The 14,091-nt window shown below is 43.7% G+C and overlaps 1 protein-coding gene across 2 annotated transcripts; it reads right to left on the reverse strand.

Annotated features, from left to right (window-relative positions):
* Nucleotides 1-524: 524 nt before the first annotated feature.
* On the reverse strand, nucleotides 525-14,091 carry LOC116504654 (1-acyl-sn-glycerol-3-phosphate acyltransferase alpha-like). 2 transcript variants are annotated; one of them, XM_032211819.1, is made up of 5 exons: nucleotides 13,907-14,091; nucleotides 10,490-10,623; nucleotides 8,684-8,859; nucleotides 6,238-6,333; nucleotides 2,302-2,397 (listed from the first exon to the last, which is right to left on the reverse strand). In XM_032211819.1, exons 1-5 carry the CDS (start codon nucleotides 14,089-14,091, stop codon nucleotides 2,302-2,304), a joined length of 687 nt encoding a protein of 228 aa, XP_032067710.1. The 2 variants fall into 2 exon arrangements, 1 of the variants encoding a protein (XP_032067710.1); XR_004254835.1 differs by lacking the exons at nucleotides 6,238-6,333; nucleotides 8,684-8,859; nucleotides 10,490-10,623; nucleotides 13,907-14,091 and adding exons at nucleotides 525-667; nucleotides 5,221-5,265 and having other exon boundaries at nucleotides 2,325-2,397.

The following is a 14,091-nucleotide window of genomic DNA, read 5'->3' on the forward strand; positions in this document are numbered from 1 at the left end:
CCCAACGGGCTGTCTCTGGCTCGGAGCGAGCTGTCCCTTTTGCATCGGAGATGCCAGTTGCTGTGGCAACGGGCGCTTGCCTCACAATGCCTGCTGCCGCCTTCCCCAGTTCTGGCCCCAGTTCTAGCTCTAGAAGCAACGTAGCCGAGAAACCTGTTTTGGAAGCCACAGCCGGCCTACTCCGGTTTGCGCTGCATGGAGCTCTCTTTGATTTTAGTTTTCTACCCTTTAAAGTGTTTGGGAAAGGGAAGCAGGACTCAAAGAACCCAAGGGAAAGAGGAGAACCACTTTTACGGGCTCCCCAACGATCTCTCAGCTTTCTCCCAAAGGAAATTGCTCTCTTCTCATAAGAAGTCCAGGTCATAAAGGTTACGACACCCAAGACAGCCACCCATAAATGGGTAGATTCACAAAAGCCCAAGAAGAAGCAATGAAATGGGGAGGGGGATTGAATTAGTTCCTTGGTTGAACTAGTAGTTCCTTAGTGCCTTGGGGGCTGGTCTGGTGTCTTCTTTGACCACCATGCTTGCTTGTTTCTCAGGCTCTCCTGAGATCTCATAGAAGTTGGATAGGATGGTCTCCCACACACGGTCTGTTAAGTCTGGGATATGACCCGGGCTCAATCCTTCGGTCTTCACGGGTGGAAGAATGCGGATGGTGATGTCCCCTTGGGGAGAGAGAAAACAAAGACATCTATTGTGGCATGGCTCATAAGTATCCAAATGCATTTGATCTCAATCATGTCTCATCCAGACAACCAGAGTTAAGCTTCTCGGGGTCAAAGCTGGTTTCTGGAAGGCCTGACCTTCCCTAACTTGCACAGGGCGGAAACACAATGCTGACTTGCGTATTGAGAAACAGAAAACAAGAACTATGGTGTCTTATCTCTTGACTTTGCAGCTAATGCATCTTAACTTAGTACAGGTAGTCCTTGACTCACAACCGCAATGCAGCCTGCCCATTATGGCTGAAAGTCATAACAGTTATGAAGTGAATCATCATGTGACTGGACATTTTTTTTGCAAGGCAATAAAGCAAATGCTATGGTTGCTAAGCGAACACCGCAATCATTAACGAAAAACAACAGTTGTTAAGCGAACCCATTGTTTACTATGCGGCATTTTTACTAAAAGCTGGAAATAAACACCGATTTTCAGCCTGGCCATCAGAACTCGCAACTGGGACATAAATACCTTTTAGGGGAGGTCCATTGTAATTACGAACCATCGCTAAACAACCAGTCATAACTCAAGGACTACCTGTCCTTAGAAGTATAGCTTGCATAAATTATAGACCAGGTCGGCCCCTTACATTTTCCAGGATGGGTCGGATTCTACCACATTTAGAGTTTGACACCCTTGTCCTTGACACCCTTGCTCTAGACCAGCGTTTCTCAACCTTGGCAACTTGAAGATGTCCGGACTTCAACTCCCAGAATTCGCTGGCTGGGGAATTCTGGGAGTTGAAGTCCGGACATCTTCAAGTTGCCAAGGTTGAGAAACACTGTTATAGACCTCCTCTGCCATTCAGAAGTTCTCCTATTAGATTCAGAGAGACGCTGAATCTAGAGCCGAGGTGGCGCAGTGGTTAAATGCAGCACTGCAGGCTACTTCAGCTGACTGCAGTTTGGCTGTTCAAATCTCACCGGCTCAGGGTTGACTCAGCCTTCCATCCTTCCGAGGTGGGTAAAATGAGAATCCGGATTGTTGTTGGGGGCAATATGCTGACTCTGTAAACCGCTTAGAGAGGGCTGAAAGCCCTATGAAGCGGTATATAAGTCTAACTGCTATTGCTATTGCTGGCTTCTAACCAAAAGAGGGCAACCAGTGATACTGCATCATATGCCCCAGTCTATTTGGGTGCCCTTTAGAACACCATGATTATACTGCTAAAATGTGGCAACAGTTTAATTGCAGCTCCACTTTTTTTGCTTTTTAAAAGAAATCCTCTAATAAAGGTCCCGGAGATACTTTTCAAAAGGCAACTGGACATTCTTGGATTTTTTTTTCTTTGAAAACGTTTTGCTTCTCATCCTGGAAGCTTCTCCTGTTCAATAAAGGGGGAAAGAAAATCGGCCCCTGACTGCAAGGCTGAACATTTTGGCCCTGTCCTTTCCAGTAGGGTTAAATCAAGTGATGTCTCCAGTCCAAAACTATTATCTGCCTCTTAGTGCTGTGTGATGAAGGGCTGACCTAATTTTATCCTGGTCACTTGCACTTGTAGGCCTCCCCTTGAGAGCTGACATGTTGCTACCTAAAGCGGGGGGGGGGGGGGGGACCCAGACAAGTATTGATTTAGCTATTATTCCCAGTGCAATAGAATACCAGAGGTGAATTTGTTAGTCTTCATGTCGAAAAATGGTTTGTAGGAGGACATCACCACAGGAATGATTGGCACCTACAAAGAAAGAAAAACAATCACTGTCCAGAAGAGGGACATTGTGACCATTGCATTACAAAAGTGGAATCATGACGCTAACCTCTCTGCCAGGGTGTCAGCAGAATAACACATATAGATGATGGCTGTGCTGGACATAAAATCAAGAGGAACTTCAATCCTACCATCACAGCCACCATCTTGGTTTTTGTGACCAGAGGTGGTATTCAGCCAATTCTGACCGGTTCTGCCAAACCGGTAGTGGAAATTATTATTTTTTTATTATTATTATTATTATTTCTCTTTCTTTCTTTTTTATTCTTTTTTTTCTTTTCGTTGTAAAGAGCCAAGGTGGCGCAGTGGTTAAATGCAGCACTGCAGGCTGACTGCTAGATCAGCAGGTCAGCGGTTCAAATCTCACTGGCTCAGGGTTGACTCAGCCTTCCATCCTTCCGAGGTGGGTAAAATGAGGACCCGGATTGTTGGGGGCAATATGCTGACTCTCTGTAAACCGCTTAGAGAGGCCTGAAAGGCCTATGAAGCGGTATATAAGTCTACTGCTATTGCTATTAAATGTGTTTTTATTTTCCATTTCATTTTCGTACAGTCACATATATACTGTGCATAACCGGGGCCATATAACATTAAACAATAAACACAGCCATTCCTCTTGTTGACAATACCCCCCAAAATAGAAACCCAATGTACCTCTTCGACCCTCCATACACCCTTTCTTTCGCCCCCCTCCAACTTTCCTTCTTCCCTCCATCATTCCCCTCTACCCTACTTCCCCTCCCCCTCTACCATTCCTCTCTCCCGAAATTTTGTGTAGTTCAGAGATCTGGCAAATGCTACCTCTGACTGGTCCCGCCCCCATCTATTTGCTGTCTCCCGAGTCCCAGCTGATCAGAGTTCCAGCTGATCGGCTGGGTCTTCTTCTGTTGCCCTGCACAGGAGAACGCAACGGGAAAGCAGGATAGTGGGGTGGAGAGGGAATGGAGATTTTACAGTAAAATCTTAGCCACTGAGCCACCGTGTCCCATCACATTTTTAATAGCTACCTATTAAACTGAAAGAAAATAATTCAGTCTAGCTTTGGGCTGGCATTTTGGGCAAGGAAGATAAAACGGCTCCCTCCAGTCTTGAATTCATCGTACTTAGTAAGGAAATATTCTTTTAAATATGAGATGATTTTGTTTTTTACTCTGCTGCTTTGGGTGGTAGCTGAGTTGTCAGTAATAATTATTACTGTGCTCCAGGGGTGGGTTTCAAAAATTGTTCGAACCACCTCTGTGGGCGTGGCCTCCTTTGTGGGAGTGGCTTGCCGCCCATGTGACCGGATGGGAGTGGCTTGCCGCCCATGTGACCGGATGGGAGTGGCTTGCCACCCATGTGACCGGATGGGAGTGGCCTGCCACCCATGTGACCTGATGGGAGGGGCCAAGATGATGTTATTACTAGATATTACTAATTACTAGATATTATTAATATTACTAGATCATTATTAATGCATAGATAACTGTGGGACATTACACACCCACCCACACCCACAAACTATGACAGTGCTAGGAAAACACCAAAAAAATAAAAATCCCCCCCCCCCCAAAAAGAAAGACTGCCAATGAAACCAGTTTTTTTTTCCTAAGCCTAAGAACAGGAAAGACAAAGTCACTGGAATAAAAACCATCAAGGCAATGTGGAAAATTATAAAGGACAGGCACTCACAGAACCATCAACCACCTCAGAATTACCTAAACAAGTAAGGTGACCAGATTTTCAGATTGGTAAAGAGGGACACCATTACTGCCAGCCTGCGACCTTGCTAGGGACGTCTGGTCACCTTAATTATATACATCCTCTCTCTCTCTCTATCCATCCATCCGTCTGTCTATCTGACTGCCTATCTAGTTATGGTATCCCTCTCCCTCTTTCCCCTCTCTCTTTCTCCATCCATCTATCTGCTTGCCTACCTATCTCTCTCTCTTTCTCTCTATCCATCCGTCTATCTGCCTGCCTATCTGTCTATCTAGTTATGGTCTCTCTCTCTCTCTCTCCCTCTCCCTCCCTCATTATCATCTATCTCAGTGTTTCTCCACCTTTTTATAAAAATAATTTTTTTTATTTTTTTTGTTACATAGACGACACATACCCACAACAATAAAAAAACAAAACAAAAAGAAAAAAACCCATCATCACATATAGCATGTTGTTTGGTTACAAGTGTTTTAACATTTATCATTCTTATACATTTATTATTTCATTTAATAGGTTATAATATACAGTTTGGGTTGCTTTGTTTACCATCCCTTCCTCCTGTTATAACACCACCTTATTTTCCCTTTCTTTTCTCCCTTCCTCCCTTCTCTACTTTCTTCCTTCCTGCTCTCCTTTCCCTTCCTTCTTCCTGTACCTTTCTCCTGCTCTTCCTCATCCCCTTCCTACCCTCTCTCCTCCTCTTTCTCTCCTTTCCATCCTCCTCTCCTTACCTCTTTCTTTTCACCCTCCCTCCCTTCTCTACTTTCCTCCTTCTTCCTCTCCTTCCCCTTCCTTCTTCCCTTCCCTTTCTCTTACTCCCGCTCTTCCTCTTCCCCTTTCTACCCTCTCTCCCCCTCTTTCTCTCCTTTCCATCCTCCTCTCCTTACCTCTTTCTTCTTTCCCCCATCTTCCTTTCATTCTCTCCTCCTTTCTCCCTTTCTCCCAACTCCCTTTCTGGGAGTTGAAGTCCACACACTTTCAAGTCTCCAAGGTGGAGAAAGATTGATCTATCTAATTAATATAATTATTTCTCCCTCTCTTTTTCACTCTCTTTCCAGCGCACACACGCAAATGCATAGGGCAGCCCACCTCACACACAGGTAACTCCGGGCGGCTTACGGGAAGAGGACAGCCGACCACTCACCCACGCAGGGGGGGGGCAGGATTTCGCCAAGAAAAGTTAACTTTCCTGCGAAAGGGGCCGGCAGCCTCTCAGCTCTTCCCAGCCGGGAAGACCTCCCCCCACTTCCACTCCTGCGACCCTCCTCCCGCCTCCTCGGAGCTTCAAGCAAGCTAACTGGGAAGGCTGGGGAAGAAGAAGAAACGGAGGCGCGAGGTCAGCGGTCCTTGGGGGCGTGGCGGAAGCCCTGCAAAAGCGCTCCTTTCCCAGCTCGGCTGCCGTTGTTGCTGCTCATGGCAGAAGGGGAGGAGGAGGAGGAGGAAGAGAAAGCGACGGGGCGGTCCCTGCAGCCGCCGAGGCAGGAAAGGTGCGCTTTGACAGGGCTTCCACAGCCCTGCTAAAGCGCTCCTTTCCCAGCTCGGCTGCCGTTGTTGCTGCTCATGGCAGAAGGGGAGGAGGAGGAGGAGGAAGAGAAAGCGACGGGGCGGTCCCTGCAGCCGCCGAGGCAGGAAAGGTGCGCTTTGACAGGGCTTCCACAGCCCTGCTAAAGCACCCCTTTCCCAGCTCGGCTGCCGTTGTTGCTGCTCATGGCAGAAGGGGAGGAGGAGGAGGAGGAAGAGAAAGCGACGGGGTGGTCCCTGCAGCCGCCGAGGCAGGAAAGGTGCGCTTTGACAGGGCTTCCTCTCCGGAGAGGTGTTTTTTAAAAAGAAAAACCCTGCAGGCACCCAGCGACAGGGGCTAGGAACCCGGAAGTTAATTACTTCCGGGTTCACTGACGAACCGGATCGCAAGAACCGGTGCGAACCGGGAGGAACCCACCCCTGCTGTGCTCCAATAATGATTATGATTATACATTGCTTAGCTTGCCATGGTTCTGGTTCCTACAACTGAATGACTCACAGAAATAGCACTGCTTTCCTATCTGCATTTCTGTCCGAGTTAAATGAAGAAATACGATAAGAAGTGTGGAAATGTCACATTCTTACCTGGGCCTTCACTGCGAGATCGACGGCCTCTCTTTGCAAGGGCTCCAACGTGGATTCACCTGTTCTGTGGCCTTCAGAAAATACCCATACTCTCAGCTAATTAGACAGGAAAGAACAAGTTTAATAATGAACACATTAGGCCTTTCTTCTTCAGCCAATGTATACAGTATTGACAAGGGAGTATCTTTGATTCCTGTAACACACTATTTCTCTCAACTCCATCAGTTCTAATAGCACTTTCTAAAAAGCTAAGCTCTATATTCCTGTCATGTGGCCCTATTCAAACAGGCCGAGGAAATCAATACGGATAGTCCTCAATTTACGACCGCAATCAAAAGCAGAATTTCCATTGCTAAGCAAGATAGTTGAGTGAATTGTCATGGATTTTATGGCCTTTTTTGTCACAGTTGTTAAGTGAATCATTGCAGTTGTTAATTGAATCATGCTGTCATTAACAATCCAGCTCTCCCATTTGACTTTGCTTGTCAGAAGTCAGGTGGGGAGATTGCAAATAATGATCACATGACCCCAGGATGCTGCAACATGGTAAATAAATGCCAGTTGCCAATTAATTTTGAGCATGTGACTGTGGGGAATGCTACAATGGTCATAAGTGCGAGGACTGGTCATAAATCACTTTTTCAGTGCTGTGGTAATTGCAAACAGTCACTTAATAAATTGTTGTAAGTCCAGATTTATCTGTAACATTACTGGGTTGAAACATGTTTTTTAGGACCTGTGGTAATTCGACCTATTCTATTTTGCCTGTTTCTATTTTAGAGGAACAAGGTAACAATGTGGCTTCTCATCTTGATCTGGAAACTAACCATTTTTATTTAATAAAAAATATTTCTTGCTGGATATGCAGCATTTCTTTTAATAAATACATTGGTATTAGTTCACTTAATTTCTTATTTGATTTATATCCTATCTGTATTATTTTTACAAATAATTCAAGGTGGGGAATATATCCAACACACACACAAAGTCCTCCTGTTTTCCCCACAACAACCCTGTGAGGTAGGTTGGGCTGAGAGAGGGTGACTGGCCCAAAAGTCACCCAAATGGCTTTCATGACTAAGACAGAACCTGGACTCATGGTTTTCTGATTTTTAGCCTTGGTGCCTTAACCACTACACCAAACCAACACTTTCTTAAATAGAGCCCTTCCAAGATTGAAGAGATCAGGGAGGAGGGGAGTACTATCAAGATCATATTCTCAACTGGCCCCACTACCATAAATTCTGCATATTTGAAATGACATAAGGACCTACAAATTTACTATATAACTAATCCACAGGGACAGGAATAAGAATCAAGGAACACGTTATACCTATCCTCCGCGAGCTGCACTGGCTGCCTATCGGTCTCCGGATACGCTTCAAGGTGCTACTCGTCACTTATAAAGCCCTACATGGTATTGGACCTGGGTACTTGAGAGACCACCTTCTGCCAATTACCTCCCAAAGACCTATTAGATCCCACAGATTAGGCCTCCTCCGAATTCCACCCACCGGCCAATGCCGATTGTCGACCACCCAGAGGGGGGGCCTTCTCTGTGGCTGCTCCGGCCCTCTGGAACAATCTCCCTGTGGAGATCCGGACCCTCACCACCCTTCAGGCTTTCCGCAAAGCTGCCAAGACCTGGCTGTTCCGACAGGCCTGGGGCTGATGAGTTCCCATCCCCACTCGAACTGTGTGGCTGTTGACTGTTTTTAAATTGTTTCCGTATTTTGTTTGTTTGCCTTTTGCTTTTTTCTGTATTATTCCCTTCCCTTTTGGTTTGTTAGCCGCCCTGAGTGCCTCTGGGAATAGGGCGGCATACAAGTGTAATAAACCTTGAACCTTGAACCTTGAACAAGCTAGCAATTAGCACAGAGAAACACACAGGTATTGGAAATAAGCAATAGGATTAACATTCATGCTTCTCCATGTTATTCTTTTTACTTTGTCCAATTCTTATCTTCCATCAACATATATTATATTTTGTGCTGATAGAAGAGTGGATGTTTCCACTTAACTGCATTTAGGATGTTAGTTTTACTGCATCATTATGCAAAAGTGCCTTATTCCATAAGTAAACTTTCCATAAAATTGAATGTTTATTAGTCACGAGAGTCTAGTTTCATCCAGTAATTGTGATTCCTACTTACACGGCACAGCCAGTAGTATCCAAATAGCACCTAACACAATGTTTCTCTGTGCTAATTCATATTCAGCGAATATCACACAATATGTAATGCACTGTGTAATATCCGTTGCGCATCTTCTTGGGGAAGGTTACCTTTGGGCTGTTAGAAGAACCAATAGTTTCCCCAGGTATCAGGAATGCCTTGGGTAGAGAGTTGGACTAGATAGAAGGCCTCCAAGGTCCCTTCCAACTCTATGATTCCATGAATACAGAAAGCAATGCAGTGGTTATGTATTGCTATCCTCCCCTACTCACATGGTCCCGGAGCATGGTGTCTCCAGTTGCTGACATTATCTCAACAGCTTCTGCTTCCTTTTTATGGTCAATGAAAATGAAACCACATAGCCACAGGACAGCACCAACGGTAAGCATATACAGGACTTCTTTCTTGATGAAAAGGGTACATTGCTTGGGCAAGATTTGAAAAATCCCTGGAATTTTTTTTTGCAGAAGAAGAAAAGGATCAGAAGGTCAATTGTTGGTTCTTGCCACCTATCCACCCAGCCAAAGGTGAAATTAACTTTTTTTTACTACTGGTTTTGTGGGCGTGGCTTGGTCCCCACTCCAGGGAAAGGATATTGCTAAATCCCCATTCTCTCCCCACTCCAGGGGAAGGATACCTTAAAATCTCCATTCCACCTCACTCTGGGGCCAGCCCGAGGTATTATTTGCCAGTTCTCAAAATTTCTGCTACTGGTTCTCCATAACCTGCTGAATTTCACCCCTTCCCCCAGCCCCCCGTTGTGGAATGTAGTTAGGGCGGGATTAGCATCAGATGGAGTGAGCAGACCTAGATTAACATGCCTGTTGGTGTGATTTGAATTTCAAAAGAGTGATACTGGGTTACAGGAACATTTCTGGGCAATGTTTCCCAAATGTGGAATGTGGAAGTTAACAGTGAGGAAAGCTAATTTCAGGTTCCTTTAAGGAAAAGTGGAATTTCCTGCATGTGCTGGGTGTGAGCTTCTGGAAGGAAAGCAATTGGGACAAACACAATCTTGTTTCTCAGCACTCTGTTGATTATTTTGTGTTTAGGAAACCATACATGGATTATGGTATGATTATATAAGTCAATGTTTCTCAATTCTTTCAACTCTTAAGATGTGTGGACTTCAACTCCCAGGATTCTGGGAGTTGAAGTCCATGTATCTTAGAGTTGCCAAAATTGAGAAACACTGGTCTCCCATGCAGAAAATATCTGGTGCTAAGAACTGCAGCAGAAGCTCTCCTCCTTCCCCTGACAGAGCCCATCTATCTTTCTCCACAGAATATAGATCCTTCTGCTTTGTTGTTTGCAGATATGGAAAGCTGATTCTAGGGAGGTGCATCAGTTTGTTCTCTAGCTGTTCATGCTTCTTGATCTGGAAAAGGATTAGGAGAGGATAGCCTCCTGCTGTTCTCTCCTGTTTTCATGTGAAGCATGAAAAGCCCAGAGACTGCAAAGAAGAGGGCACAAGGAAAGATAGGCAAAATACTCATACTCGTCATGAAATATTAACTGTCTTTTGGAAGAATTCTGAAACCATTTTATTTTCTACCAGAGATAACGAAAAATAGTCAGTTGCACAAGTGAATAAAATATATTTCGGACAAATTCAGTCCTATTTTCTTCCCAAATGCTACACATTGTCCATCTTTAAACACAGTAAATAATAATGTTTTAAATATTTTGTGTATTCACCCATTATTCAAGGGGAAATGCAGTTAGACCCATCACTACCATTTACCATCCTACTGTTGCTACTATTATTGTTTTTCTGCTTTTAATTTAGTTAAGTTGCATGCCACATTTCTACTCTGGCTAGCACACAGTGTGCCTAAACAATGCAAGCAAAATATGAAGTTCAAAAAATACAACATGAAAGGATCAATAAAATTAAATGATGAAATGGACACATTTTTTGCGGATCCACCTTTTTGTGCATGAGATTATTCTTTGTGGGATCACCTTTCCTCAAGTTAATCTCACATGGATAAAGATGGAGATAAGTTATTCCTATTTCAAGACATATTTTCAGGGCCCTCCCAACGTGGTATGCACCAAAAGATCAACAAACTCACCAAGCAAGTCCATGGAGCACTGCAGATTAGAGATGATGACATAAGGCCCTTTCAGATTTAAGTTTGTGGCTCCCTGCACTTTAATCTTAATGCCATAAAGGAATTTCAAGGGCAGCATGGTGAAACGCAGAACTCTGAAACAAAGAATGAGAACAGATTTATTTCAGAAACATTAAAAGGGTTGAGGAAAAGAAGGTGAGGAAGTTGCTAGAGCTAATTCAAATAAGACGTGTCCAGAATTGCACTCTTCCATGAAACGTGTGCGATCTTCAGCCAGTGACACAATTGTATATACTAAGGTAAGGAGGATAAATATGAACAATCACATTCATGTTTTGCCCTTTCTCAACATCACCTTCCTAACAATCCTATGAAGGAACCTAGGCTAAGTGAGATCAGATGACTTTTATACTGCACAGCCAGAATGTCCTATTTGCCCAATTTGGTCATTATTGTCTGACACCATTTTGCTATCTTTTCCTCTTACATTTTTATGCTATAGAACAGTGTTTCTCAACCCTGGCTGCTTGAAGATGTGAGGACTTCAACTTTGAGAATTCCCCAGCCATCTATGTTAGAAAATGTGATCAATTCTAGGTTTCATTGTAACGTATTTCTTTCTTCCTGGTGGGCAGTTCTTCTGTGATACTCATGTCTGAGGAATTAACTCAAACGTTCAGTTGTATTTCTCATCCTGGGTTATTCGTTGGCAGGCTGAACTATCAGGGGACTTCAGATTGTAAACGGTGGGCCACCATTTGCCCTAGAACAGTGTTTCCTATAGTTGCCAAATTGAAGGTGAATGGACTTCAACTCCCAGAATTATCATCAATCACTATGCTGGTTATGGAATTCTGGGAATTGAGGATACATGTAGATTATCAAGATTGGGAAACTCTAGAATTTCAGAGTTGCTTCATATGATCCAGAAACAGCAACAATCTCTACAAATGGTTTTTCTGCTTAACCACCTGATTCAGATTGCTAGTCCTTATACATAGTACTCAAGCAGTTCTGCTTTTTTCTTTGTTCTCTTAATGTGGCCTAATAGTAAAGCTATTGAATTAGAGCTCTCATTTATGAAAACTCACTGGATGACCTCACACAATTTCAATCAACTGCAGCCTAATCTAACCTAGGATTATGTCTTTGGACATAAGATGAAGTGGGACCTACAAGGGCGTTATTTTGAGTTTCTGGAGGAAAGGCGGGCTGCAAATAAAGTAAACAAAACAAGCAAATAAGTAACTCTACTCTTCTCCCTATAATTCTGCTTTTCTTCTTCCGTTGTCCTGACTGTATTTGAGCAACTCTCCCTGTTGCTCTGTTTAACACTGGATAATCACTTAAAGTCTACCCTAGAGGAGTTCAAATCACCAGGACCAGATGGATTACACCCTAAGGTTCTGAAAGAACTGGCTGATGAGATCTCAGAACTACCATATTTTCAGCCTATAAGACACACCAGTCTATAAGACGCACCTAGATTTAGAGAAGGAAAACAAGAAAAAAATAATTTTTGGCCTTCGTGCGTCCCATTTTCATTCTTCCTGGCCCCACAAAGCACTTTGCAGGCTAAAAATAGGCCTATTTTTGGTCTCCCAAACCCTCCACGTGCCCTGTTTTCACCAAAAATGGGCCTGTTTTTGCCAAAAATGAGTCTGAGTTTGGCCTGCAGACTGATTCTGGGGGCCAGAAAGGGCAAAAATGGGATGTGCGGAGGATTCGGGAGACCAAAAAAGCACCCACTTTTTGGTGGAAATGAGACATGCAGAACACTGTGGCGTACTTCTGGGGGCTGGGGAGGGTGAAAATGGGATGCATGGAGAGTTCGGGAAATGGCCCATATTCAGTCTATAAGATGCACAGACATTTCCACCCACTTTTTTTTGGGGGGGATGTGTCTTATAGTCCGACAAATATGGTATATCTTTCAGAGATCCTGGAGCACTGGGGAACTGCCAGAGGACTGGAAAAGAGCTGATGTGGTTCCCGTCTTCAAAAAAAGGAATTAAAATAGATCCAGGAAACTACAGACCTATTAGCCTCACCTCAGTACCAGGGAAGATTCTGGAAAAGGTAATCAAGCAATGAATCAGAGAACACTTAGAAGCAAACAAAATAATAATCAAAAGCCAACATGGGTTTGTCAAAAACAGATCCTGCCAGACTAATATTATTGCATTCTTTGACAAAGTGATAAAATTAGTGGACCAGAGGAATGCGGTCGATATAGTTTACTTGGACTTCAGTAAGGCATTTGATAAAGTAGACCATAACCTACAACTAGATAAAGTAGAAAAATGTGGGTTAGACAGCATCACCACCAGATGGATTTGTAACTGGCTGATCAACCACACTCAACACGTAGTCCTCAATGGAACTGTTGCATCTATATGGAGGGAAGTATGCAGTGGAGTACCCCAAGGCTCTGTTTTAGACCCAGTACTCTTCACCATCTTCATTAATGATTTGGACGAGGGATAGATGGGGAACTCATCAAATTTGCAGATGACACCAAGTTGGCAGGAATAGCCAACACTCCAGAAGATAGGCTTAAGATACAGAAGGATTCTGACAGACTAGAACATTGGGTGCTATCTAACAAAATGTAATTCAATGGTGAAAAAAGTAAAGTTTTACATTTAGGCAAGAAAAACAAAATGTGCAGGTACAGTATATGTGGCACCTTGCTTAATAGTAGTAACTGTGAGAGGGATCTTGGTGGAGTCCTAGTGGGCAATTCCTTAAATATGAGCCAACACAGTTCTAGGATGCATAAACAGAGGGCTAGAATCAAGATCACATGAAGTCTTAATACCACTTTATAATGCCTTGGTAAGGCCACACTTGGGATACTGCATCCAGTTTTGGTCGTCACCATGTAAAAAAGATGTTGAGGCCTAGAAAGAGTGCAGAGAAGAGCAACAAAGATGATTAGAGGACTGGAGGCTAAAACATATAAAGACCAGTTGCTGGAACTGGGTATGTCTAGTTTAATGAAAAGAAGGATTAGGGGAGACATGATAGCAGTTTTCCAATATCTCAGGGGTTGCCACAAAGAAGAGGGAGTCAAACTATTCTGCAAAGCACTTGAGGGTAGGACAAGAAGCAATGGGTGGAAACTAATCAAGGAGAGAAGCAACTTAGAACTAAGGAGAAATTTCCTGACAGTGAGGACAATTAATCAGTGGAACAACTTGCCTCCAGAAGTTGTGAACGCTCCCAACACTGGACATTTTAAAGAAAAGATCAGGTAACCATTTATCTGAAGTGGTGTAGGGTATCCTGCCTAACCAGGGAGTTGGAGTACAAGACCTCCAAGGTCCCTTCCAACTCTGTTATTCTATTCTATTCTAATTGAAAGTGCATTTACGTATGTGTTCATGTCTAATGCAATAGTGCTATGTGACTTACCTCATATTTGCCACATTCCTTCCACGGAGAGATAGGACCGGAAGCAGAAAAAAGGACCACCCAAGTATCCAGCCTTTTAAAAAGAAAATCCTGTAGTAGTATCTGAAGATGTTGCTAAAATGATAAAGGAGCAGCACGGCTAAGAAGAAGAGGAAGACATTGACTAGGAATAGTGACTGAGCCAT

The sequence above is a fragment of the Thamnophis elegans genome, chromosome 2 (genome assembly GCF_009769535.1).
Source record: "Thamnophis elegans isolate rThaEle1 chromosome 2, rThaEle1.pri, whole genome shotgun sequence".
Classification (NCBI taxonomy): Eukaryota; Metazoa; Chordata; class Lepidosauria; order Squamata; family Colubridae; genus Thamnophis; species Thamnophis elegans.